Below are 24,390 nucleotides of genomic sequence, written 5' to 3' on the forward strand. Positions count from 1 at the left end.
GTTGAAAGCCTTTACCACAATCGGTCCAGAGCTCCATCAAAGAATACAAGCTTCAAGCGTTTCCCTGCAGCAGCAAGGCCGGTAGGCCTTTTGCCATATCTAATTTTCAGAATAGTCCTGCGACAACAGGGGTTTCACTTTACAAATTTTCTGTGTTGAGAAGCTTGTACCTGGAGTGGGCTGTGTGTTTTCTCTAAGGGTCTGGAGAATGGATTTCATTTAGGCGGAAGAGATCAAGTTGTCTTTTTTTTGTTATGAGTTGAAGTTTTGAGCACTCAAAATGTGAGGGCCGAATGAAACTCCATCCCTTGTTGCTTTCGGTCTTTATTTCTTGGCTGTGGTTCACAGATATGTGAAGTTCAGGCCAAACGTATTGATCAATATGTACTTTATTGTAAAAGTAAGAACTTTATGAAAGTGTTCAAAAGCTAAACACCATCCTACACATTTACATGCATTTCATTCACACTCATTTTTACAGAAACAAATGCATTTATTTTTTAACACCCTAATTCCGTTTGCTTTTTTTCACACATGATTTAACAGTGATTTCTTACATTTTTATGTAAAAACTGTTGTTTTTGTCACACAGCAGCAGGCAAAGGGCATCCCCAGCCAATCCAGGCTGTTTTCAACTCAGTTTCATACTGCTAAGGAGACATGCAGATCTCTATAAATAGATATGTTCTCGAAAAATAGTTGTGGTATGATAATCACTCATTGCTGCTCTGAAACATGGGCCAAAACAAACCAGATGGCCAGTCCCAAACAAACCGGTATTGCCACATTCTGTTTTGGGCTTTTTTTCTTCTGCTTTGGCACCTACTTCCTCTTAAATGTAAAAGAATCTGCAAGTTTGCCAGAAAGTTCGCCAGACTGCATTTATGTTGCTTTAAAACTTTAAAAGCGATAGCAAGTGATAGGGCCTGTGTTCTAGCTGGTTTTAAAATATTTTCTTTCATCTGAGGCAATTTACTGGAATACTGACTGCGCCAGCACTAGTCAGACAAACATTTATAAAGACCTTATACTGTACAGTCAGTCAGCGTGTTTCTTGCTTTCTTTCTTTCACGAGCATGCACTCTCTAAGCACTAAAGAAAGCAAGGCTGTGAACACAAGCACCACTTGGAAAGAAGGCAGAATTATAATCTAGGTCCACCATTGCGCACGACTCACCATTTATCATAAACAATACTGAGAATTGCTCGCCAGGAAATGCTTGTCCTGCTGCCAGCGTCTTGTTTCATCTACGTATACTGTGAAGCACAAACCACTCAACTTGTTGAGAGGGAGGGAGGTGTGCAATTATTTCTTTGTGAAATATTGGGTCCTAATCCTTTGCAGATGAAATCATGTACACAGCATAAATGTCACATTTATTACAAGTGCTGTAAAAATTTGGACCTGCTATTTATCTTTCCTCGGTCATCGGATTCTTGTGGGGTTTGCCCACTACAATAAAACTGTTAAAACAGCGCATTAGTAATAGTCAGATGATTCAGATAATTTGGGTAATTGATTTGTCAAATGTCAAATGCTGGTACTGGACGTTAAAACACAGACTCAAAGTATTTACCTTTAAACTGACCTGATTTGTTTGGGGTTTTTTTTTTTTCAAATCAGCCAATCACATGACAGCTGCTCAAAATATTTATGCATGCGGGCATAGTCAAGACAACCTACTGAAGTTCAAACCGAGTATCACAACAGAGAAGAAAGGTGATTAAAATGACTTTGAACGTGGTATGGTTATTGGTGCCAGACAGGCTGGTTTATTCACTCATCCTTACTCATCTACTGGAATTTTCCCACACAACCATCTCTAGGGTTTACAGAGAATAGTTTGAAAATGACAAAATATTCCATGTTGATGTCAGAGGTCAGAGGAGAATGGCCAGACTGCATCAAGCTGGTAGGAAGGCAGCAGAAACTCAACAAGCCATTTGTTACAGCCAAAGTATGCAAAAAGACATCCCTGGAACCACAACATATTGAGCCTTGAAGCAGATGGGCTACAGCAGCAGAACATCACACCGGATGCCAATTCTGTCTGCTAAGAACAGTAAACTGAGGCTACAGTTCACCTTAGACCAAAATTGGTCTAAGGTTTCAGATGTTCAGATTGACTGGTTAAACAACCTGAAAGCATCGATCCACTCTGCCTTGTACCAGCGGTTCAGGCTGATGGTGTACATTGTTTAAACACCATAGCCTATCTAAGTCTTGTTGCTGACCATGTTCATCCTTTTATGGCTACAGTGTACTGCTTCCAGAAGAATATCATCCCATGTCACAAAGTTGATTATCTCAAACTGGTTTCTTGAACTTGACAATAAATGTACTTAGTTCATTAGGTTTCAGTCCAGTAGTGCAAACTGGAATGTGTTGGAACAGACGATTCATATTATAGATGCTTAGCTGAGAAATCTGCAGCAACTGTGTGATGCTATCATGTGGAAATCACTGAGTGTTCCCAGCACCTTGTTGAAGCTACGCAATGAAGAATTGAAGCACTTCTGAGGAAGAAAGGAGGTCCAATCCAGTACTAGCAAGGTGTACCTAATAAGATTGTAGATGAGTGCACTGTTTGCATGTATTCTTGAGTGCACTGAAGGCCATATTAAGCAGTCATGCCCTCAAAACGTTGTTTCTCCCATAAATCACAAGCGATAATATGGCGAGAGCAGGAGAACTGCATCAATGCAGAAACAGCTCATGAAAAAAGACAGAAATCTACACAGTATCTGCAGGGAGAACGCCGACATCAGCAAGGTTGTCTTAATCATGAATGTGCACATCTTAACACTTTGACAGGTATTTCATTTCACTGGACCTATGGAGTTTGCTTCTGAACCACAAAGTTACATGATTGTAAAGTGAGCTCATTTCACAATCGTATAAGCTTGAATTGTGGTTCAGTGGAAAACTCTATAGGTCTATTTTGGTTTTTTGCTTCATTGTGACTCAAGCCACCATAATTGCAGAGGTTACTTTCCTTATAAACAGCTGAAAAAAGTTCCCTATCATCATATCTAATCTGCTTGGTGTGCCACAGCATGGGTTGCAGAAAAGAAAATGGTCAAATCATTTCATGACCTCCAAATATTGTTCTAACTATAGCCGTCAGATGAACACAATCAGTTAATTACTGTCATTTGTCAAAGTTTTGTTGTTTCATAGAATGGCTCTGCATTGTCAATATTAATAGAAGAGACCAGAAAACATGGTTGTTCAGTATGAAAATGAAAGTTAAATAGCAAAGTAATGCAAAAAAGAATTAAAAATGACTAACTGTGAAACGTAAATGGAATAAACAAAAACAACAAAGATTTAAAGGGGGAGGGGGGATCTACAGAATGACATTTGCTGTTGTTTTATGATGCTTTTATAAAAGGTTTTCTTTGTAAATTAATAAATCACCATTATTATCATGAATCCTAGCCAGCAAAAGAATAAATAAGAAGGTAGAAAAAGTTGCAGGAGAGCTGTGAACACAATTAGCAGGAACAAAGGAATAACACAGAAAACTGACAAATACAGGATATACACAGAAAGTAAACTGCACTGGACACTCACAAGAATAGCCCACAATCATATTTTCACAATGGGTATAAGTATATGGTTTTTTTTGTCAGTCTGATTCTTGGAGGATTATAGTTTCACTGAACTAAATAAAGATCATAGTTGTCCCAGGAGATTTCCTTAAATGAGAGCTTTTAAACAGCCATTCTTAAGGCAAGAGGAAATAAAGAGAAAAGCCTGATGTATGCCAAATAAAAAAAAAAAAACTACACTGAAAATCAGTGGCAACATTTCTTATGGAGTGATGATATTTTGAAACCTTTGGCTCAAATCATTGTCAGTAAGTACAGAGGAAGTCAGGAGAATACACCAGTGAGGTCTTCTGTAAAACATGGTGGCAGCTCTGTCATGGTTTGGGGTTGCATTTGCATCTGTGCTGTTGGGAATCTTGCCAAAACTGATGGAATTATGAATGCAAAGAAGTACCATCAGATTTTGATCCAGAATTCAATAATATCTGGGAAGCGTCTGATTGGCAACAGCTTTATTTTTACCCTGGTCCCAAAAACACTGCCAGTATAAAAGCATACCTTGATAGAAAAACATATGAAGGAACGCCATCATTCCTGCACTGGCCTCCCCAAAGCCTGGGCCTAACATTAATGTAGCAGTGTGGGATGTTGAAAGAGTGAAGGCAGCCAACATCCAAAAAAGAGCTTTGAATGTCCTTCAAGAAACCTGGAGAGCTATTCCCGAAGACTACTTGAAGAAATGTTAATAAAGCTTACATAAGAGAGTTCAGGCTGTGTAAGACATTAACTGACTTTCAACCTTTTTGAGAATTATACAAACTTTGATTCTTTCTTCTACTTAGATTATATTTATATTGAGGTTTGGATATGTTTCAGTAACGACACCAATTTCCCATTTTGCTAGAAGATAAAAAGCAATGAGACGTGGTTCAAAATGTTTGTGCAGTACTTTAGTACTTTTTTCATAGCCTGAGTGAGCCTCTGTAATCTTTAGTTTCATGTAATTATTTCATTAAGCACAGGGAAAGCAATGTGGGTCACTGAATTTAATGCATCCTAAAATAATAATGCACATCTGAAGATCCAGATATGTAAAGCAATCGTTTCCAAAATTGTCTGAGATAGAAAGATTTACATCAGTTCAGTATATGCACATACAGAAATTAAAGTTTACATGAAAAAATCTTTAGTATGCGTGTTCAAAATCTCCCAGCTAGAAGACTTATGCAGTATGTTTATTTTTTAACGAGCCATTACATCTTTATTCAGATTCCCCATTGAGAAAGCCAAGTTCCTAAAATTCAGTGATTTCTCCATATGGTAATGACTAAGGTCCCTGTAGAATCAGATCTCGTTTAGATGTTTTTCATTTGGAGATTTACAAAAGAAATTGGCAGAGATTTGAGTTGCAAAATATGATTACCTTCTTCTTTATCCAAGACTCACTCTGAGATTATCAGGGATACCTTAAATTGGAGCTAATTGAATCCCGTCCCTGCAAATTTCAAGTTAGATAGATTCTGATTCTCGAGGGTTCACAGCTTTCAGATATGCAACATAAAACTGATTGTACTTTCGTCCATCAATGCTAAGAATTTTCTGGGTCAGATGGAGAAAATCCAGGGTCAGTATGTGTGACAGTAAGCATAATAGGTCTGCATATTTTAACAGGCATGAATAAGATGGATATGGCAGTGGTCTTACTCAACGCAACAATGTAAATTATAAAGTGTATTGCCAGATTATAAGCACTATGACAAATGCCTGCCTGAATGATTTTCTCAGTGGAGCTATATGACACCCATTGGCAAGAGAGTAGCCAGCCAGATACCTCTGTGGCTCTGTGGTAGGAAGCTAGCCCTCAGTCAGAGTGATTAACCTCTGCAGTGGCTTAAGGCGCAGAGGCTAATGCAGGACTCTCAGCTGACAGGGTAGTCGCCTATAAGTAGATGGGAAAAAAACAAGCATGCTTAGCCACCATCCGTACTTTATCTCTGGCATTTTCTTCAAAGAGCACCCTGAACTTTAGTGTGCCATACATTCCATTAGAAGTATTGCTTCAGGACTTGACCCAAACCTTCCCAGAATAATTCTTCTATGAAGTTACAATATGACAGAAATGTTCTCCCAGTTCAGAGTAACACAGAGTGTTGAGAAATAGAACATGTCAGCTAAAAAAAAAAAAGAGTTCAAAGAGGCAACGTGTTCGCAGATCTAGGACCCCACATGAATCCCACGTACTCAGCTGTAATCCGCTAAGTCTGGGAAAAAACAGCTTTAAGGGGTCATTCATGAACACTTTACTACTTTAAATGAAACAGATTTCTACACATATAAAGTTGAGTTTGTGTTAATTAATGCAGCCTTTGTGCTAAATTTTAGCCTAAACTTGAAAAAAAAAACTAAAACGTGCACGGCCTTAATTGTTCTTCTTAATAATGTTAATGACTGTGTTTTAGGTTACAGTCTGATAAAATGTCAATCACTGTAACCTAGTTTCACTTGGAAGTAGTCTCAGATAAACATATTAGTGTCATCGGATAGCTCACCTTACAGCGCTACAAATGATTTCCCACGTACACAGTTTGCAGCTGTAATACTCTAGAGCGTCGACTCATTATGACTGAAACCGAATCTGTATCTAAGGGTTTAAGGGTTCAGCTCAGCCAAATAACACTTATAAAAACTCAGTTTACTTAAGTTGTGTTTCCATATTCAGGTTTATTTGCTCCTTGATGTGTCTTTCCTAATATAATACGACTTTCTTGTGACACCGAACTTGGATATTTCTGTCTTTTTCAGAAACTCTTATTACAGTTTCTGTTTTCACATCTCTTTCAGTTTTTCTTTGTTCTTTTTTAAGATTAAAAAAGTCGATTTGACCTGGAGTAATCACATTACGAGCATATTTATAGTAGGCCTAGCTTTTCCTCATTTTACAGCATCTCAAACTAAGCTTAGGCCTTAGCTTGGTTAATGTTATCGATGAGCAGTTATTTAGCAGAACTTCATGTTGGCACCTTCAGACTCAAGATATGAAAGTTCATTTATGATCTGAGAAGGGGTCTCCTTCACCAAAGGAGTGAGAGCACATAGGAAACATGACCAGTATTTGGAAAAAAATGTCATCCTCTTCCACTCTTTCAACTTCAGCCTCTTCTTCTAAAGTCAGGGCTCTAAAACATGAAAATATGCACAAAACATGTTTACTTATTCCTGATATTGTCAGGATGTTGAATTACTTATTGTCAGCAGATAACACAGGATTTTGTGTGCGACCCTCCCGTCTCCAACAACAGTTGGTTAAAAGCAAACATTATGCCAGCTAATATTACGCTTAAGTGTCCTAAAAGTCACATTTCCCCCCAGATAAACAGTTTGATTACATTCTCACATTATGTAAGGCTTTATTTGCTAAGTTACCAAGTCGAACTATGTTTGATACACTTCAAAGAAAGTTTTATTACGCTGGCTAACAGAGGCTAACAGAGGCTAACAGCAGCGCTTACTGACAGGATTCCTCAACAGCTCAGTATTCACCTCAGTGTTGCTGTCATTGGTTACAAGTGAGAAGATTTTACAGCCACACGCTGTAGAGTAAATAGACAGGACACACAACACATTGCTGAGGTAAGTAGTGAACTAACAGCCTACACTCACTACAGATGAATGGCAGCCAAAGTTGTTACCATAGCTACGATTATGCACTTCAATTAGGAGGAGTAATAAAGCAAAACTCAGTTGACTGCAATCTGCAATCTATTGACATCTAGCAGCATTTTACACACTGTAACTTTAGAGCATCAGAAGCACCCAGCATTTCCAGTGGATGTTAGAGACCTGAGATGACACGTAACTCCTTTCCTGTCACTAAGACAACCAAATAATTCCAAAATTATTTTTTCACTAATGTACCTTGACGAATTGCATTACTAAGTTTCTTTAACGCCAGATCAGATTAGCGTCTATTGCCTTTTTAGTTTCCAGTCTGACTGAGCAGATGTCTGTCCTTTGATACATTTCATTAACAGGAAGATGCCATATCTGCCAAGGTCTTTTTCTTTGTCTAATTCTAAACAGGCTTCGGGAAAGGCATCTGTTCCTCTTGTATTCATAACTTGGCCCCTCTTTGGATTATCCCACTTACCATTTACGTGCTTAATGGAATCTGACAGGAAAAACTGCAGATGTCAGTCTTATTAGGGGATTTTGGTCTTTTAAATGTGCAGCATAGCTGGTAAGCACAGCCACAGAATACTCCGAGCAGTTTGTCAAAGCATCATTTCGAAAAGACTTCTTGAAGATCTGCTTTGGCGATTCATCAGGCAAACGCAGATCGTAAAGAGCTAAAGAAAACAGAGAGAGTAAATGTGAAGCACAGTCTGTTCTTTATCAGAGCGTTAGCAGACCACATCCTCGACATTGAATGCTGTATTTGTCGGGATCAGGAATTAGCTGATGGAAGTCATTCTACATGTAAGTGAGGCAGCACTTTGGGATGAGTTTACTTTGACCTGGAAAATATCTCCAAAAACATCTGTTGCCTTTTAGACACCAGATAATACTCCAATGTGTCACTGATTAAGTTTTGGACACCCATACAGGAACTTGCACATTTAGACACTTTACCGCTTGCATAATTGTAACTGGTCCTTATTAAAACTTGCCATGTCCAGCGGTCATTGCTGCCACTGATTAGAAACATGACTCACCCTTATGTCGTAGGATTGTGCCTTCTGGTTTAGTGGCTTAGCGAATTCCCCTCTGTGACTAGCAGACATACTTTTTACCCTGGTGCACAAATCGGCCGTTTACACAGCTGTCCAAATACAGGAGTCTTTCACGTTGAGTGATTTTCTTTCCTGGGAAGCCTATCAGTCTGGTTCTTTGAGATGCACAACCTGATGCCTCAGAGCTACAAGCCTCAAAAAGGTTTTGGGTGAGTTTACTTAAAACATAAATTACCGCATTTTGCATTTATTACTTTCTCATCAGAAAACTCAAAGTGTGAACTCAAAGTTCACAACACGCCCAAGCTCCCCTGTTGTCGATAAAATAATCTCAAGCAATTACTTTGTTTGGGAGTGAACCGTACTTAATAACAACAATAATAATAATGGAGACCTCACTGGCTTGGTGATGCAATCCTGATCTTTGGATGTGCAATTCCTTCTGCTGGGAGAAAGTGAAACTGAGAGCGTGAGAAAAACAAAGGTATCCATGGAGAAAAAAGTAAATCTGCGATATGGCAGGATAAGAGAAGGCGTGTTCTGTCCAATGGGTGCAGGAATTGTCATATCCCCATGCAGCACATATCACTCACACCAGGATTGAATTCACAGTGGGCCACACCCAGGAGAAATCTGCTTCCAACCTTCATATTAGTTTTCAGCTTGTGCTCTGTGCATTGAGTGTGTGAAGGAATTCATCTTAGTGATGGCTCATCAGTCCCCTAAACATGCTGGATCCAACATGCTATTTCAATAGCATCTCTTAAATTAAAAGGATATTTACCAAGCTCTGCTCTAGAGGCCTCAAGAAAGTATCCCTAAAATACACTTAGATAAGTATAAATCAGAATCAGAATACTTTATTGATCCCTGGGAGGAATTATTTTTGTTACAGTGCTCCATTATAAACCAACATAAACCAACATTAAGACAAGACAGACAATACGCTAACTAAGAATAGTACAATATATACATATATATACATACATAAGTCACTCATAAATAAATAGCTGGAAAAGAAACATGTGTAGTTGTAGCAGCAAACAGTGTGTTAAGTGGATGCGTTGTACAGGGAGATGGCCACAGGCAGGAATGATTTCCTGTGTCGTTCAGTGGTGCTTTTCGGTAATCTCAGTCTCTCACTGAACGAGCTCCTGTGACTGACCAACATGTCATGGAGTGGGTGGGAGGTGTTATCCAACATTGTCTTTATCTTGGACAGCATCCGCCTCTCCGACACCACCTTGAGGGAGTCCAGCTCCATCCCACATTACTGGCCTTACGGATTCGTTTATTAAGTCTGTTGGCATCTGCGACCCTCAGCCTGCTCCCCCAGCATGCAACAGCATAGAGGATCGCACTGGCCACAACAGACTCATAGAAAATCCTGAGCATTTTCTGGCAGATGTTGAAGGACCTCAGTCGCCTCAAAAAATAGAGACGACTCTGGCCCTTCCTGTAAAGTGCTGTGGTGTTTTTAGCCCAGTCCAGTTTATTGTCAATGTGTACTCCAAGGTATTTATAGTCCTCCACAATGTCAACACTGACCCCCTGGATTGAAACAGGGGTCAAATGTTTCCTGGTCTTCCTGAAGTCCACGATCAGTTCCTTGGTCTTTGCCACGTTGAGCTGCAGAAGCTTTTAAGGTTAAGTAAGCTTATGATTGCAGACGCTTTAAACGCCAGTGAAAATAATGCACTTTGGATTTAATGCACTGCAAGGGAAGATGAAAGTTAGTGAAAAAGTAAATAGATGCACCTAAATGAACTCAGGCTGTTTTGAAAAAGCTCTGTTGATTTTTTTTCTCTTAACTAGAAGTTTAGTAAACTTGCACATCTATTACTTTGCTAAAATTAGACTTAATTAGGTAATTAAGAGAGAAAAAAGCTAATTAAGAAACATTTATGGCTGTGTTTACAGGGATAAAGCAAGAAAGGTAGAATCATACCTTCTTTATGTGCCATTTGCAGTTAATTCAGAATAAACTAGAAAAAGTAGTCATCATATGAGTAGATGGATGTTTACGAATCGTACTACTGAAAGTAAATCACTAAATTGGTTCAGAAGCACACTGATAATTATCAGTTACTAGTTTTATGTAGCTATTGTTAAAAATTCTGTGCAAGAATTCCACAACTAAAATGTTGTTTTCAGGTAAGTGTTATCTGCACATCCATTTATTTCTACTTATCCAAATCAGGATCATGTAGGGGTGCTACATGATCGCCATTCGATGTAACCCCATGCATATCTTTGGATTGTGGGAAGAAGCCAGAGTACTCGGATAGAACCCACACAGGCACAGAGAGAACATGCAAACTGCACACAGAAAGGCTTTATTGCTGTGGCAAAGAGGTGCTAACCACCACTCCACAATGCCACCCAATCTAGTGTACTTATAGGCGAAATACTTCGTTCTTATTTCATTCTGGTAGTACTGAACCATCTTCTCATTTTCAGTCTTGAAAAAATAAACTTTACCTGCAGAAAGAATATTACTAATAGTAGCATGTGCACAGTATCCAAACAATCCAAGAGAACTTACACGATAAATCACAGATAACATGAGAAAACTGCACTCCTGCTGCAAAATCTTCCTGGACTTGGTAGGAAAATTGACAGGCATGTTTGGTTTCATGACAAAAAAGTATCGTCCTACATCGTGAACAGAAGAAGTCCAAGGACTATGTACCTGACACAAGAAGCCAGGGAAGAAATATTGTATTGAGATTGTTCCCTGTGTGTCCAGCTATGGATAAATGATTTGTTAAGCAGGTTATTTATTCCTCTTTTACTGCAGGTAGCTGTTACAGGTCTGCATTTAATGATTTAGCCTGTTGTTGCGGTGTAAATCAGCGTTCACTGGCTCTGCAGGCTGACATGCGATTCCCAGACATTCTGTCTCACTCACACTTTCGTCTGTAATTCTTTCATACACTCCGTCTTTCATTCTTTATTTTAGATTCTCTCTACCCTGTTCTTAATGTTGTTCCAGGTGTTCCACATGTACTCTCTCACAACTGAAAAATAAATATCTCTCAGGAGATGTTTCCTGCACCACGTTATGTCTTCTCTGTGCTTTTATTGCCTTCAATGTTCGCCGTACTTCTCTCCCCCACTTCCTCCCACATACATGTTTTCGAGTCCTGACTCACTCCTTTTCCTCCTGATGTCTTTCAGGCTGTTCCTGAAAAGCCACAGTGGGACTGCAGGCAGACAGAGCAGTCTAGTAATCCACGGAGCAGACTTCAGTACCAAGGACATGGACAATGACAACTGCATGTGCAAATGCGCCCTCATGCTAACTGGTGGTAAGTGCATTCACGCAGTGGTTGTAACATTGTAGTTACACATGTAGTCAAGCGCAGGAAGAAGAGCGATCAGATAATCAAATCGCTAATGTCTCAAAAATGCTGCTAGTTTAAACATATTCATTTGAAGTCACCTGGAAAATATGAGTCCGGTCTTTGCTCCGCGTGTGTCTCTGCTCATTTTTGGGCCCTCCTGGGAGAAATGACTGACTCTTTAATTGCTGAATGGGTCTGCGATGTTTGTGTACAGCTCGGTCCTGGTCAGTTTGGGCACACACTATCAAAGCTGTTTGTTTTTTCATAACCAAAATTGTTTGGCTTCCCTAAGGGTTTGTTTAAAACTCTTGTGTTATCATTTTGGGTTTCTTGCTCCGTCGGACTTTGTTCTTCGTAATGTTGTCACATTCCCCATCTCACCAGATTGCTTTGTAAATGTCAACGTTACCACGACCGCAATTTCAACAATTACAAAAAGACCCCAAAGGATAACGTAGAAGAGGTAGAAGTATCGCTTTTCTTACGCAGTGCTCAGGACACAATGCACTTTTACGAGGGCGTGATGCAGAACTATAACTATTCCATAACCACAACCTTCACTGCACAGTCATAAGCTCGGGTCACTGTGATCACAAACCTCCTCGTTCTGCAAATGTGGCCAATTAAAGATCTATCTGTACCTATTAGTCTATATTCTGCATCCACTCCCACATGTGTAACACTGAGGTTGGAAACAAGCACAATATAAAAATCCCTGGGCGCGGCACCAAGTGTCAGAGAGATTTAAAACGTCTCTGCTTCTCATGCTGTGTAAGTGGAGCCCGCTGACCCTTGATGTCACCTCGTAGAAGCTCTGTTGCTGTGGATTCCTGACCTGGTTCCAATCAAGGATTTTCTAAATGCAAATTTAAGATCAGAATTACCTCTTAGGTCATTCTAAATGCAGTGGATTACAGGGAACTTGGAATTGATCAATGATCAACACCCTACTCTGCTTGATTCATGGCCCGCCTGTGGCCAGCCGCAAATGAGAAGCATGACAATATGTAGCCTGATTCGAGGCTGAGCTGAACCCAGCGCTGAGTTAGTGGTACTGTATGCGGTATATCATTTGATTTACTCCCTGCATTTATAAGAACAAGTCTGACATTAAATGACGTCAGTACCTTGAATATACAAGGGGAAAATATGTCTCTGTTACCTTTATGAGGACAACCACAGCGTGCCGTGCTAAGAATACAGAGGAGGATACAGTACGGACACACATAATATATATATTTACCCAGCTCCAGAGCGTACAGTAGGGATGACGCTCAGACATCGGGAGTAAGGAGGACATCTTTCATCATGAGAACAAACTGCAGTGCTTGAGAGTTTTTCAAAGGAAAACATCCTCAAATATTTTACAAGTTCGTAAAAAGCTGTGGGCTGGAAACCGGGAGGCCACTAATCATTAATCCCAAAGGATCGAGATGTGCACACTAAATGTTTATGTGTATGGCAGCGGTTGTGTGGTCTGCAGTATATCAGCAAGTACTGTAAAAGATGGCAAGTGGTCCACATTTGCTTTATGGGAGGAAAGAATGCAATTTCAATAAAATAAAGCAGACTCAACAGAACGCGTTGCAAAAAAACAGGTTTTTCAGTTTAAAGACTAATTTTGTCTCAGTTGTGTTTTTAATTTTTAAAAAATTAAAAACACTGGCTTTTTCATTTCGATCTGTGTCTCTGTGTGTGTGTGTGTGTGTGTGTGTGTGTGTGTGTGTGTGTGTGTGTGTGGGAGGGGGTATGTTTAAGTCTTTCTTGGTCTTCACAGCTCTGTTTTGTTCTCCACCAAGTGCTGGGTTGAAAATATCTCTCTCCTACTTGCTAAATGCTCACATTCATTGCTGAAGGACAAGCTGTTTTCTAGCTCTTGTTTGGTGCAGTGCAGGTTCTCTACATGGGGATTTTGGACATGCATTGTTAGAATTACTGAGATGCTTGATGAGTTTCCTGCCACTTTAAGCAACCCCTTTCCTTAATTATACTTTTTATTCTCGAGCTCAGAAAATAGCCGGCTTTAACCTTCTCTTCACTGAATTTCTTGTGGGAAGTGAAATTGCACCACCACAAGTGCAATTTCACTTCCCCACTGGCACTTGCACCTGAAATGATACGCAGCAGTGGAAATATAAAGAGGCGTGCACTGGTTTCCATGCCAGGTTAGCCATTTGTCCTAGGATGAAGCAGCAATCAATGTGAAACTTATATCTGTGTGATGTGTGCCAGCAACAAGGGCAAAACTCTGCTCCTGATTACTGACAGGTCTCAGTGAAATGTCATGCTGTTGTGCGCTGTGGTATTCAGGACCGCCAGAAGGGAGAAGTGCCATTTGTCACCATGTGACTGACACATTCCGTTCCTCCATCTATATCTGACTGTGTTCCCGTGTGTGTTCAGTGATTCAGATATAAGAACTGATCAGTGGCAGATAGGATGACATAAACCAGAAATTCATGAATTCCTGTTTTTCAAAATCGCAAAATTAAATAGATGTGAAACACACAGAAACAAGCAAGAAGTGAATTATTAAGAGCGCAGACTCTGTGGATGAAAGTATAACATAAACAGCATTTTATATCATCATCAAATAAGATAGAAAGGTACAGCTTTTCCCTTAATTCACAAAGGATCACAGGGGCAGGTAGCTCCTGTAGCATGTTTGATTTGTGCCCTTCGTGACATAAGCCCGAAGGAATTTGTGTCTTCTCCCAGGATCAAACCAGGAGATATTATACTTGTGAAACAAATGTCTAAAAGTAAGAGCAGAAACTGTCTGAATAACAATATTGCAAGCTTCACTGATAGGCTTTAAATAAATAAAAAAGACCTCTTACCCAGATTTGTTTTAAAGATAAAGTTTTTAAGATGCTTTTAATGTTATTTCCAATTTGTTTTTGAAAAAGTAGAAGGAGTTTAAAGATGTGCTTGTAGTAACTCTCCGCCCACTGCACAGGTGACACGGAGAATTAATAATCAATTAATATTGAGTTCTGTATTCACTCCTTGGTGAAGAGAGGCCAGGGCTATAAGGGTCTAACTGTGTTATTCCTGCATAGAAAATAAGTTAGAGCCGTGGAAGTGAGAGGAAAGTAAAGCATGATTTGCAGTTTCCAAATCTTTAACAGGCAAAATTAGATTTTCATTTCCCACCAGCAGGATGCTCGTGCTAGTGCATTTTCACAAAACAGCTCACGTTCTGGCAGATTTGAGAACGTTACATATCATTAGTTTTGAAAGTGATTCCATTGTCATTTTTATTGGCAGAAAATCACGGGATTCAAAATCCGTGGGCTGTGTCAACAAATCATTGTTTTGTTTTTTATTTCTTTGTGTTTTTGCTGTAGCTGTCCCAGCAACCACTGACACCGGCTGTTCCAACATTAGGCACATCCATTTTGCAGTGTTCTGCTGGTACTAACTTCTTGGCACAGACACCAGTCTCTTTCGGGTGGAAATCACCAGCGCTGTCACAGTGGAAAATATCACGTATCATTCAAATAAATGAGTTAAAAGGTGGACATTAAATATATGATTAAAGATTAAAAGTACTTCTGAAAGATTACTAATAGGATTCAGGCTACCAAAGATGTAGAAGTTCCTCGGCAGACATTTGCCAGTTGGTCCACAGTTTTAGCCTTTAAGAAGAAATGGAAAGCTATTCCCATGTACTTGAGAAACTGGATAAAACTATAAAAGAGGCCCTCTTAAAAACTCAACATGCCTGAGTTTAGTGCCTGAGTTTTGGCCCCTTCTTCATCTAACCGATATAGTTCAGAGAAATTATAAAATGTGTCACCTTGTGGGTGGAATAAAAGTTTCCCATGCCTCTCACTGCTCTGATGTCCCACTGAAGCACATACATGCACTGCTTTAAATAGAAGAAGGTCCCAAAAGTGTTCAGCAACAGGTACTGGCATGCTGATGAACCCACTGACAGCAACACATTCAGCAGATAGCAGGAAACGGTGTCTGAACTTATGCCAAGCCTTTGCGGGTGAGGCCATGGGAACCTTTCAACCTTCACAAAGCACAAAGCCTGCGGTTGAAGTAACTTTATAACTACAGCAACAATACAGGAATAATTCTCTGGTCTGTATTATATGTTAATAATACGTATATGTTTTTGTCTTTTTCCCAGGTTGGTGGTTTGATGCCTGTGGCCCTTCAAACCTTAATGGTATGTACTTTAACCAAGGACAACACATAGGGAAGCTGAACGGTATCAAGTGGCACTACTTTAAGGGCCCCAGTTACTCACTTCGAGCAACAACCATGATGATCCGCCCACTGGACTTCTCCTAGTCTTTTGAACTTGTGAACTCAACTTCCACACATTAGAGGGACATTTCCTATTTCCTACTCTCGTCTCACCTCATTTTCGCTGGACAGGGGAGTCACCCAGTGAATCTTTTCTTCAGCCTGCGCCGCTGTTGCTTCGTAACCTTTCCCGACACTGAGCTGAAAAAGCCGGCGCGAGGAGGAGGAGCGCAGATCAAGGCGCGACGCACCAGAACTGATTTTCTGTTCCCAAGCGATTTCACAAGTTTGATGTTACAAATGAGGAAGACGTTGTAAATGTGTGAGCTTGTAGGGAATATTCACACAAAATGTCGCACTTCGATTTATTTTCCTGGACCTGTGTTGCAATAATGTCAAGGACTTGAACGTTTTTTGTTTGTTTGAATAGAAAGCAGCTACCACAGAGCTGCACAGACTCTAAAACTGCAGGACAGCATTGTGACTTTTTTTGTAACTTGTAATTAAAATGTTGCTAACAGAACACAGGCCATCAGTATCACGGTTGTGTTACATATTGTGTTTTTAGTATTATTTTTTGTTATCCTAACTGTACTCATGAAACTATCTTTCGTACAGTGTATACTGAATTCCTGTCTGCATTATGGATACTGTAAGAACTTTTAAGATGACCTTGAAATTCCAGTGGTGATATACAGTTGGTAAGAATTAGGAAGGTCGCTTGCAGTTATTCGCTGGCAATTATGCACTTGTTTTTGACAGAGTGTGATTATTTTTAGAGTTCACCGTGTGAGGTTATTATTGGATTAGATTCTGGACTGAGATGTATTTGCCTTGTGTTTTTGGCCGAGAAGCAACTAACACATGCCAAAGTTCACGATATGAGTGATCACCTTACCTTTGCTGACTGTAAAAAAACAAGACAAATATCATTCAAGGACATTAATCCCAATGCATATGCGACTCTGAGGGAAAAACATTCACATTTGCACACTTGCTACAAGTTATTCTTACAGATTTACACTATATATACTGTACATAGCATTCAGTATATAATACCACAAAGCAATTCGTTCATATTCACAAAGGTGTAAATGCTTATATTAAGCTAGCGTCTCGAGCGAGTTGAGGTGAAAGGGGTTGTTTTTTTTTGTCCAATAGCTTTCATCGAATTCCGACCTCTAAACTTTCGACAAAGAGCAGATCATTAGGGCGAGTTACATCCAAAATATTTTCCACAGACATCAACATGACACAGCCACAGAATCCAGCCAGTTTCTGTTTCTCATCAATTCGGCTTAAGAGAAAAAGAAGGAGTCTGGGTTGGATATGAAGCATGAAATTAATGATTCCACCAACTGATCCGTGTGAACATGTATTTCATAACTTCCAGCTTATAAAAACAGAATCTACTGTGGTGTATTTACTAAAGGTACACACGGCGAGAAGATGAAGTGTATCTGGAACTTGTAAAATGACAATTGACATGTTTATTAGCATACTAAAATTGTAGAATTTAATGGGTGTGCATATAAAGCAGCATTCCTGCTTTTTTCTTTTCTTTCTTTTTTTTGCAGTTTTCACTCTGCCAGAGGTACAGTGGTGTTTTTTTTTTTGAAGCTGAGCATAAAACATAGAAGTTAAAATAATAACCCTGGAAAAAATGTGCCTTTGATAACTTTGCTTTTACCTCGTTAACTTCTAGATTTGCTGATTTATTTAAACATCTTTTGTAACATGTGGTCAGTGTTGTGTTGCTAAGATTAAATAAAAGCGCATGTGATGCACTAATGTTTTCAATGTGCGTTTAGGCTGGACTTTGTCATCCAAAAATGATGTGATGATAGACAAAGGTTTAAACAAGGGGCTTCAGAATTTAGCCCTCATTACATCTCCCTTTTATTTCTCCTTTGCTTCAACAAGCCTCCTTTTACGATAAGATCTTTTACAGGAGTGTAAATCTTCATATACAAATGCTGTACTGTAAGCCGGGCAAAGTGAATGTGTTGGTGCAGAAAGACACGAGATAAATCACGTAGATAAACAGACGTGCTTTCATCTTCCTTTTTTTTTTTGAAGAACCCAACCAGATGCTGCAGAGATTAAAACTCTCTCCCTGTCCACACAGTGGAGTGGCATTGTGCTGAGTGGTGGCTCGCTTTGCTTGCTCACTAGTATTAATGACAGATTGCCAAAAGTGTCAAACGAAGCTGTCATGACTTGTAGTGTCTCTTCATAGTTGACATTCCTGGGCCTACTCAGAATAAACAAATTACTGCAGCCTGTGGACCACAGACTGTCCTTCAGCGCCTTCGCTGACCCAACACCCTCACTGGAATGTGTTCTTTAGAGGCAGTGGAGTGTGAAGAGGGTCCACAAAAACCTGGCAAACACCTTTGTGGTCCTAAGCGTTGTCCTTTGTTGGTGTGAAGACAGGAGGTACTAAAGACTGGGAAGTTTTGTCTCCAGTGATGGCTTAGGGATGTTGAGCAAAGTGGTGTTCCTCTTGTAATCTCCATATACGCACGTACACACACGCCACCAGCTTCTTACACTGACAGACAGATTACCGCGCTGAAAATGAATCCTTTCCTGTTAAGTCAGAAAAAGCTAAGGGTCAACGAGGACTCCCAGAAGGAGGTGAGGACAGACGGCACTGGAGCACAACCAAATCAGATATAACACAATACAGTGCCTGCAGTATGAACAGTCATACCGCAGGCCTTTGAAACCCCCTGAAGAGACCACCTGCTCAACTAAAACAAATACAAGTAATGAGGATTCAGAGAGAAGAAAAGTGAATCTGAAAACATAAGTGTAGCTGCCATCTGTTAATTCAATTATATCGGATTTCATTTTCATATTTCTTAAGAAAGATTATTGTAAGTGGATGGGCTGGAGCATATCTGAGCTAACATAGGGCGAAAGGCAGGGTCGACAGTCGATCAAAGGGCTAACACCGAGACACACACAACCGCTCACACTCACATTTACATCTGTGGCTAGAATATCACTACCAATTGCAGCAGCATGCCATCTTTCCAACATGACAGCCAACTGTTGCAGCATGGGTAGCAAAGCCAGCTCCAGAGGTGGCGGAAAACACTCAGGCCTGTCATGATGCACCTGGAACCACACAGTAAGGCTTTGAAATGGACACGATTTAAAAAGTACAAAATATTAGTATCATAATTCCTAAAGTGTTGACAAGCAGTAAAGTAAAGCATTTAATAGTGGCCCAGGCTAAAGAGGAAACAAAGGATGAATAGGCTGAATGCCAGGTATTAGCAAAAAAGTGTGACCTTTAACCTCCTAGGACCTGGCGTCCACATGTGTGGACATCACATTTTGAGTTGTTGTCACAGCCCTAGCGGGGCCACCTCCTGAGTTTGCCCTTGGGTGGGTGTGTCCTGCTGTCTCTCCTGTCTTACGTGTCACCTTTTTTCTGTACAGCTGACTCTCATCAGCAATTAGAAGTATTTAAGGCCAGAGAAAGGTGAGCTCTAGTGCCAGAGAGCCATGTTAGTGGTTGCAGCTAGTGAGCTGTGTTTTGTGACTGTTGGCTCCTACTCGGTGGCGAGGAGTGTGTTTGGTAACTAATCCTTTTTTACTTGCTTTTCAGTTCACTGACCAACGCTTGAGTTTTGTTTCTTTAAATGGTGATAGGGGCTTGTCTGTCTCTTTGAGTTTGGTTATTAATAGAAGCAGTAATAAAACTCTTTAATTTAACCATTTTGCCTCCCTGTCTCCTTTTTTCAACCTCATCCCTGGACCTTTTTAGGGGAACATAACAGTTGTCTAGACCAAAATACTAAATTTTGCTCTACAAGGGCCTGCTACCCTTCTATCGAAATTTAAAACTCATCTCATTTTTCTCAGAAACAAAAATCAGGTAATTCTTTGTTTTATTATTATTATTATTGTTATATTATTATTATTGAAGAATGTGCTGAAGAAGAAGCAGTTGTATTTTTGTAGCTATGTCCATTATTGCAACTGTAAACTAAATGAATGGTGTCAGCGAAATAAATTTGTTGTATCAAAAGCAGATGTTTATCACTGGAATTGTTTTTGTGCAAAATGTAGCTGTCTGTGGAACAAGCAACAAAACACACTCGTCTCCAGACTGAAGAGGCCGTAATGAGACTTGGTTGAATCCAAAATTTAACAAAGTTTGTCACATGAATGTATGTTGAGTCTGCCCTTGGACTAAGAGCAGAAAAAAGCATACGTCTTTGTAGATTTGCATTTAGTGGAGACCACAAATCAGCCTGCTATAAAGCATATAGAACTGTAAGTACTCAGTGGAGTCTTAACCCTAAATTGGTAACTACATCCTAAAGTCCTGCTAAAAAAAATCACTGCTCATGGCAGGACCTCCTGTCCACTGGAATCTCAGTTGCTCTTCTAAAAAGGCAGTGACTATAATAAAGCCATGACAGCTACCAGAAGTACATTCGTGACTCTTTGAGAATCTGTGTGTGCATGTGTAGTGTTGCAGCTCTAAAGCCATCTGTTTGTTCATCAGTGGCATTTGGTGCGTTGAATGTGTTTATCTTGGAACCAGTGGTCAGTGGGCCTTTGTGTTGCAGTTGCTGCCCCTGAAAAGGAAAAAATTCCTACATTTCCACAAACAAACGTCTGGTTCATTTGTGGGGAATCTGAAATACCTTGAAGTGATGTAGGAAAAAGCAACAACATCATTAGTGGGCATATCTTGTTTATATGTTGCACTGTTGCATGATCATTTTTAATTTTATATATATAGCATTGTATAATACATGTATTGTAATGACAATAAAAATACATTCTATTCAATGTCCTTTTGTTCTACATGTGAAAAAATAATACAAAAGGTCTCCAAACATCACTTATTTAGCATTTACTATTTATCTTGCTCATAGTGGTCATCTACGGTTGTAACCAGTGTTGGTCAAGTTACTTGAAATCAGCAATTACTAATTACTGATTACTTATCCATGAAAGTAATCCCGTTATTTTAGTGATTACTTATTTTCAAAAGTAATTAGTTGCTTTATTAGTTAGTTACTTTTTAAAAAGGTAAAACACAACCTGAATACGTATTAAAGCAATGGACCTTTCATCCCAGTTCTATTTTTTCTGCATAACCTATCATATAAAATTGGATCATATGAAATAGTCTCTTTTTAAAACTTGTTTTACTAATTTTAATCTTTTAACTTTATGCACATGGCATCAAGCAAAAATTTAATATGCTACAGTCTTTGGCTGGAAGAAATTGGTTTAACATTTAAACCTATTTTTTTGCATCCAGCATATAAAATAAAATCATTTTTTGTGTTTACACTCGCTCTTTCAGATAGATGCAAGTAAAACACAAAGACTCAGTGGCACAGAGTTGCTCTTACGCCTATTTTAAAATAACTTCCCATCGCTGGTTGTAACTCTGCAAAGTAAATATTTGCATCAAGATGCCAAAAACATGCAACTGGAGGTGTTGCATATACTAGTATTGTTACTATAACAACTGTAATACTTCACTATTGAAAAAATAATTGAAGATTATTTCTGCAAAGACGAGTGAGACAAAGTACTTTTAGTTATTGCAAACACTTGATTGCAGTTCTTGCCGTCGAATGTGGTGCAAAAAAAGAAAAAAATGGCCAGGTAGGTTTGGATAGCTTTTTTCCCTTAACTAATGAAATCATCATTTTTAAGATCTGCATTTAATATCAACTCGGGTTATCTTCGTCGAATATAAAAATGTGTTTGATCTGAAACATTTAAGTAAGACAAATATGCATTTGCAGGAAAACAGAATGCAAGCTATAAGCTGAGCAGCAGGTTAATACAGCAGCAGCGGCTACACTTCTTGGCTTGTGCCTACACATGACAGACGACGCTCTAAAAACAGATTGTTTATATACTGTCGATGATTCTCACACAGTCATATTTTAGAGTTTAGATTCAGTACATAACCAGCCTTGTTGCACATATTAGACCCGAGGCGTAAATATCCATTTAGGGTCTGGTTTGGAAGCTCGTGATGCAAGCAAAGCCACATCAGGTTGTTAAGCCACGTGTGTAGATTAAATTTGAGTACGTCTTCATCTGGCAGACAAAGCATTGTGAACTCAAAAACCTCGCTGAAAGGTTTAGAGAAAAACACCCACCTTTATCAAGCGCTTATCTCAGCAGGAATAATGCAGTGTTTGATTTACATTCCATAAAAAGTGTTGTGACAACCAAACTAAAGTTTCAAATTACAAACCCAGTATTTTTGGATGCAGGCTAAAACTAAAATCCATGTGTTAGATTTGCGACCAAGAAAAGGCTCCTTCCATCATTTTTAGGGTAGAAGTGTATTTAGTGTTTAGCCACATGTTATTTTATCTTTTTATTCCTATGACAACTTTTTTCTGAGGTTTAAATGGATCTCATACACCTTCAGTCATGAGGAGGAAGCTCCAAGACTAGCAACAATAGACAGAATCAACTGCCAGTAAAGCAAGCCATTTAAAAAGATGCAACAGCACAAAGCATGATATTGAAACAGCCTTGGTGTAGTCACCTCTCGAATTCATCAGATTGAATGAGGTCTGATATTCCTCATATTTGAGGTATGTAACTCAAATCATTCCCTTTCTCACTCTGGTACTCTGTAGCTTATCAAACGGAATGATACTTTATTCAGTTTTTTTTCAGTTAAAATGTTACATGTCGGAGTTTGTCCAAATGTACATTAACAATTCTCTGATGTCTCAAGACCACAAAAGACCAATTTTTATCTGGTATCGTCATGATTTACTTTTTCAGATTGTCGATTATAAAGCAGTTTGAATTGTATATGCTGGTCTTGAGCGAAAAGTCCTGCAGTTTAACAAAATAAATGGAGACGAATAGAAAAGTAAACGTATGTTGAGGTGCGGGACTCTCTCATGCAGAAAAACTCAAAAAGAGCCTGACGTGATTGATGGTCTGTGGGAGTAAGAATGACAGTTATTGTACACAGAGGGTGTGAAGCAAAGAAAGGCTGCAGGCAACGGAAGGGACCATTCAAACTGATAATAACACCAAGGCTTTGTACTTGCGTGGTTACTGAAGGGCTTGAAAGCTTTCAGCTGTAAATGTTGATTTGTTCACCAATTTAAGCAAAGGACAAATTATCCAAATGGATTTAGATGATTGTTAAACATCCTGAAGTTATGGGAACATAGTATATACTTTTTGCTTAATTACGCTGGAAAATCTGCAAAAAAGCACGGGTAGTTGGTTTGCATGTCAGGAAGTAGTGGCTAAAGAATATGAGGGCCGTATTTTAGTCGTTTTAATTTGGAACTCACTTTCCATAAAAGATGATGTAACAAGTGAGAAGTGTGTGGTCAATTATTGCTCCAGAGGCTGCTGCGGTTAGAAGTAATGAAGTGTGAGAGCTGAGTGACGCTATGCCAGCCAAAAGCAACATGTTTTTGTAAGATATCTGGTAACGAGAGCATGACACAAAACAAACAGCATGTGTTTTACTAACATATTCAATGCGTCTAAAATGCAGAGGCGCAGGCGTGCAAATGATCAAGAATACTTTGAAAAGCAGCCTGATTTGTCCTAATCTTCAATAAACCTTTTATCACAATCTGCACTTGGCAAGTCTGCGTCTTTATGTCAGAACACTTTGATATGTTCCTTGTTTGTGAGCCACAAATTTAACACAGAATTGCTGTTAGCAGCTGTGACAAAAGCCAGCATGTGCATCAAAGTGGCGTACGTGCAAGAGACAAAACGGGAATGTAAAAGAATAAAATGCCAAAACAGATAGTTGAGAATAATACAAGTTACATTAATTAGTGTAAATACTTTAATAAAAAATTAGATTAAGATATTAAAAGGTGTCATTTTTAAAACACAGGGATATACTTTTCAGAAAACTACTTTCAATCTCAGTAGAGAAGGCCAGGGCACCCAGAGGGAAAAAAATAAACCACTGGTGGATTTGAACCCAGCTCCATCTTGCTGTGAAGCAATGACACAATGGTGCAGCAATGCCAATTACCACTAAAGTACCTGTCTTTTATCATTTTTCTTGTTCATTATGATATTTAATGAGAGAAAGTTCTTTATCTGGGTAAAATAAATCTTTGTTTTTGTGAAGTGCATTATATAAAGTGGTCTGATTTTTTTATAGCAACGGAAAATCATCATTTTTCTGCAGGGAACATGTAGATTATGCATATAAATCTTTGCTGGTTTTATACTATAAATGCCCAACTCTGCAAACACAAGACAAAAGAGAAGCTGCACACTGTGGTCACCAAAATAACTGCGACTGTGTGTAATACACTTGTAACTTGGGTTCTTTGAAAATGGCAACAGCATCTGTGACTACTTGCAGTCAACTGCTGTCTTCAAAGCATCAACATGTCAATAAAATAGCTAAAACAAAGTTAATCTCCAAGAAATCTGCTATTAGTTTGTGACTGAGTAAGATCAATTTGGCAATTTCGTGCAATCTGTTG

At 39.2% G+C, this 24,390-nt stretch overlaps 1 protein-coding gene across 1 annotated transcript in view; it reads left to right on the forward strand.

The window, feature by feature from the left end:
- The window catches only part of angpt1 (angiopoietin 1), a 57,291-nt gene extending 39,596 nt beyond the window's left edge, over nucleotides 1-17,695 (forward strand). The window contains exons 8-9 of the mRNA XM_085261398.1: nucleotides 11,466-11,596; nucleotides 15,777-17,695. Coding sequence (XP_085117524.1) covers nucleotides 11,466-11,596; nucleotides 15,777-15,940 — 295 coding nt within the window. The 3' untranslated portion in view covers nucleotides 15,941-17,695. The remainder of the gene's footprint in view (nucleotides 1-11,465; nucleotides 11,597-15,776) is intronic.
- The last annotated feature ends 6,695 nt before the right edge of the window (nucleotides 17,696-24,390 follow it).

This window comes from Mchenga conophoros, linkage group LG22 (genome assembly GCF_057382185.1).
Source record: "Mchenga conophoros isolate Kocher_MC1m ecotype Shallow Benthic linkage group LG22, M_conophoros_male_GT1.1, whole genome shotgun sequence".
Classification (NCBI taxonomy): Eukaryota; Metazoa; Chordata; class Actinopteri; order Cichliformes; family Cichlidae; genus Mchenga; species Mchenga conophoros.